The 3,839-nt window shown below is 40.4% G+C and overlaps 1 protein-coding gene across 2 annotated transcripts in view; it reads left to right on the top strand.

The window, feature by feature from the left end:
- arhgap27 (Rho GTPase activating protein 27) overlaps positions 1-3,839 on the top strand; it is a 39,621-nt gene that overhangs the window by 3,571 nt on the left and 32,211 nt on the right. For both annotated transcript variants that reach the window (XM_008287533.1, XM_008287534.1), the window contains exon 2: positions 508-1,303. In XM_008287533.1, the coding sequence (XP_008285755.1) occupies positions 557-1,303 (747 nt within the window). In that variant the 5' untranslated portion in view covers positions 508-556. The remainder of the gene's footprint in view (positions 1-507; positions 1,304-3,839) is intronic.

Below are 3,839 nucleotides of genomic sequence, written 5' to 3'. Positions count from 1 at the left end.
TTTTGGACTGTGTGGGAGGAAGTCAGAGAACCCGGAGAGAACCCACGCTGCACGGGGAGAACATGCAAACTCCACGCAGAAAGATTCCGGTGCCCTCACCAGGACGCGAACCGGCAACCTTCTTGCTGCGAGGCAACAGTGCTACCAACCTTGCAGCCCATGATTTTCATTATTTAAAAAAAAATGTATCATTACTTTTGTCAATTTCAACTTATTTCAGTGAGAGCTGTTTTGTTCCTTCTTTAACGGGATCATATGAATACATTTGACTGTATGTTGCACTGGGTTTCTACTTTGGGGTGGGTGTTTTTAATATTGAATTTGTTTTTGATTATTTTACAACAGAAAACGCTGTAACTTACAAACGATCGTGACTGAAAGTTCATGCAATCAGAGCTCATTTGACATTTAAGTGATTCTGCATGCGGGTGCACTCACTTCTGTTGTTAGTTGTATGAAGGCTGCTTTCTGAAAGCCACGCCAACATCTCATTTCCTCTTTTTCCAGCTCCACGATGTTAAGACTGCATCCACATTGAGTGAGGGGCCACTGGAGCATGGAGTTTGTGTCAGTGCAGTATGAGTTTGAGTACACAGCCAAGGACGGCCGCTTCGTGTCCATCAAGCCCAATGAAAGTTACATCCTGGTCTCCAAGACTAACGAGCACTGGTGGCACGTTCGCAGAGACCAACACACCAGGCCCTTTTATGTCCCCGCACAGTACGTGAAGGAGCTCGCTGAGGCCTGCACAGGTTCTAATAAGCTGAATTCAGCTGAGGGTCTGACTGACAGCACAACAGTGGACATGACTACCGTAAAACCGCGTAAACCAGCTGCAGTGTTTCGCATATCATCTCAGGATGCTTCCAGAGAAACGCATCGCTTCTCTACTTTTGGTTTCTGTGACGACCTGCCAGATGTGAAGCCGCGTGAGAACCCGAAAGAGACTAACAGCAGCTTTGCACCCACTCTGGATAACGTAAAGAGGCCAAATGCAACAGGAAGATTTTCACCCCTAAACGCTGAAGACATGCAGCTGTATGCAAAACCTCATCCTGTGTCAAAGGTCAGACATGAACAGTCAGAAAGCTTCCGGCAGGATGATACAGTACCACAGAGTTTTGAGGATGAGGATTTCGACTTCCCTTCGCCCCCGCCGCTCATATACGACACCATACCGGAGATAAAAATCACAGAATACGACATGGATTGTCTCATTCCTCCACCTGATGTGTTTGCATCGCAGCAGTGGGATGAAACTGCAAGAGCACCTTCTCCTGCAGACCCACCTCCCATTGAACAGGTACCTTTTTCATCGTTTTTGTTCTGTATCAGTGTGAAATTTAAAGGCGTCACTGAGGTCATACAGCCACAAGAGGGCGCAATTTCATTAAGTATCACAGTGGAGTTGGGCTATTCTGCCCACAAGGTGCCATGAAAGAAGTATCGACCCCCACTGGGTGTTTTATTGTTCTACAGCACTGAATCGAAGTGGATTGTTGGTTTAACCTCATCACAAGCTACATGTTTAGAAGTTGTTTTCCTCATAAAAACAATCCTTTTTGCCTTAAATTACTTGGATGTGAGCATCTATTAAGTCTCTTTGTCCACCTATCCACTACTTCCCTTGCTGCAGCTCAAGCACACCAGCTTACCTGCTACTCTGCTCAAACACTGCAAAACTTGTGAGTCGCTGTATTAGAGTAATTCAGCCATACATGTTCGAACCATAAGCTGATTCTGAAGACTAACACGGAAAGCAGGTAACAAGATTGGTCCTTTAAGGTTTGTTATGTATGAAACCCTGAAAGTCAGTCGGTTGAAGTACTCAGTCAGTGCATTTATGGCTTATTTGGCTCATGATGTGTCTTCTGGTATATAAAAAACACAAAGTTACAAGGTGAAAAAAGAGTATTTTCACCAAAGAGGGTCTGTAAAGTTTCTTTTATTGACATGAAACAACAAAAAAGGTGAAAATTCTCACTTCAATCTCAAGAATCTCAAGTTCAAGGTTATCTTTATTCCCACTAAAGGAAGTAGTAGTTCACAGATAGTTCATAGAATAAAAAGCAACAAGAACAACAATATAAAGCAAAATAATGCAGGAAATAGAAGCCGAAAAATCACAGCTGAAATCTCAACTCACCAAAATGTTTTTGTTTTGTTCAGATAAAACCCAACAGTTTCATTTCCCGCTCTTATCAGAACTGGAAAGAGAAGCGTGCGGCTTGTAGTTTCATTACTCGATATATCAATCTGGTGAATGTCATCAAGTTCAAATGCGATGGGATTTATTCTGGTCAGTCTGGGATTGTGTGTGTTTGAAAGTGGATGGACACGGATGTATGTTTTGAAATTCAGTGGTGGAAAAAAACAATATTATGCTGAAGTAGAAGCAGCAAAACAGCAGCTACAGGAAGCAGAAGAGCCAGTGAGTCAACGTTATATTTTCAAATTATTATTCAACCTGCTGTTATGTAAGTTAATCCTTAAGGTGTGATTTTCTAAACTTATCGTAGGTTTTCTTTTGTAAAATCTACAGCTGTCAGATTCAAGCACAGTATTTCCCTGAACTGGAATGATAAAGTAACATGAAATGCCGCTGGTAATGTCAGTTTTATTTGAGATATGTTGAAATCTTGACTTTCAATGGGCTCTTCCTTAAATTCAAACAGCTGCTGTCTAGACAGGCGACCAGCAGAAATAGGATCTTGTGCAGGCTTGAATTCAGTTAGGCAAGGTGGGGCTTAATTATTGCCTCAAAAAAAAAAGGCTGCTGGACTACATCCCAAGTGATCCATGAAGCTTCTCGCTTTCCTTCTTTAAAATAAACTGGAAAAAGTAGGAGCAGGAATAGAAAAAGTATTTCTAAAAGTCAAAGTAACAACATTAAAACATCGATATACTCCAATAGGGCTGAAGATTTTGTGCTGAAAATGGGAAATTTCAAGGGTTCTAATGTGTCACTGGCAAAATATACTAAAATTGCTTAAATTAAATGAATGGATGATGCAGAAAATGGTGTCTGCGGGTGTTATATTAGTATTTATAGTGATATTGGATCATTATCACTCATGTGTAAGTGGACTTTTACTGTACTTGGTGGTACTTTGAACTATTTTAGTGATTCTTGGGTGATTTAATCTATATCAGTGCATCATATTTTATAAACTGTAACCTGTCAAACACACGTAGTAGAGAAAAAAGCACAATAGCGCCCTTTTAAATGTATTAAAGGTGATATGAAGTTACCCTCTCAGTCGCAGTTTAAAATCTAAAATTGACATCTGCAGTTTAAAATTCATCATAACTACTAACATAACAAACCCTGTATTGTTCTATTTCCTAAATGCTCACTACATCTACTTTATCACTGTTTGGGAGAACCTGGAGTTAATGTTGCGGTCAAAGCTGATGGATCACCTACACCGCAATGGAAACAGAAAGTTCCTGCTGTGGAAAGTTGCATGTTTCCAGTGAAAAGATAACCATCTTTTATTATTCCACACATTCTTCCTGTTCAAAACCTGCAGCCTGTGTTACCCATAATGCACCTCAACTGGTTCAGCTAAGACAAATATTGGGGGTGTTATGATTGTGGCAACTAATATCATTCAGTTGTATTCAATTATCTTGATGCGTATTTGTCTCTGAGTTCATTTTACCTTCTAACGTGTCGACCATGGGTTGTAAAGTCATTTGAACTTAATTCAGCTAGTCTTGAAAGTGCCTTAGAAGTAATGTTTGGTTGATGGATTGATTAATATATATGACAAACCTAAATCATCACACAAGCAGACAGTTGATTTGAGAATAATCTGTGTAGTCAAGTGGTGTCC

This window comes from Stegastes partitus, unplaced genomic scaffold (genome assembly GCF_000690725.1).
Source record: "Stegastes partitus isolate 25-593 unplaced genomic scaffold, Stegastes_partitus-1.0.2 Scaffold505, whole genome shotgun sequence".
In the NCBI taxonomy this organism is placed as follows: Eukaryota; Metazoa; Chordata; class Actinopteri; family Pomacentridae; genus Stegastes; species Stegastes partitus.
The sequence above is the reverse complement of the archived record's forward strand: the minus strand, read 5'-3'. Positions and strand labels throughout refer to the sequence as shown.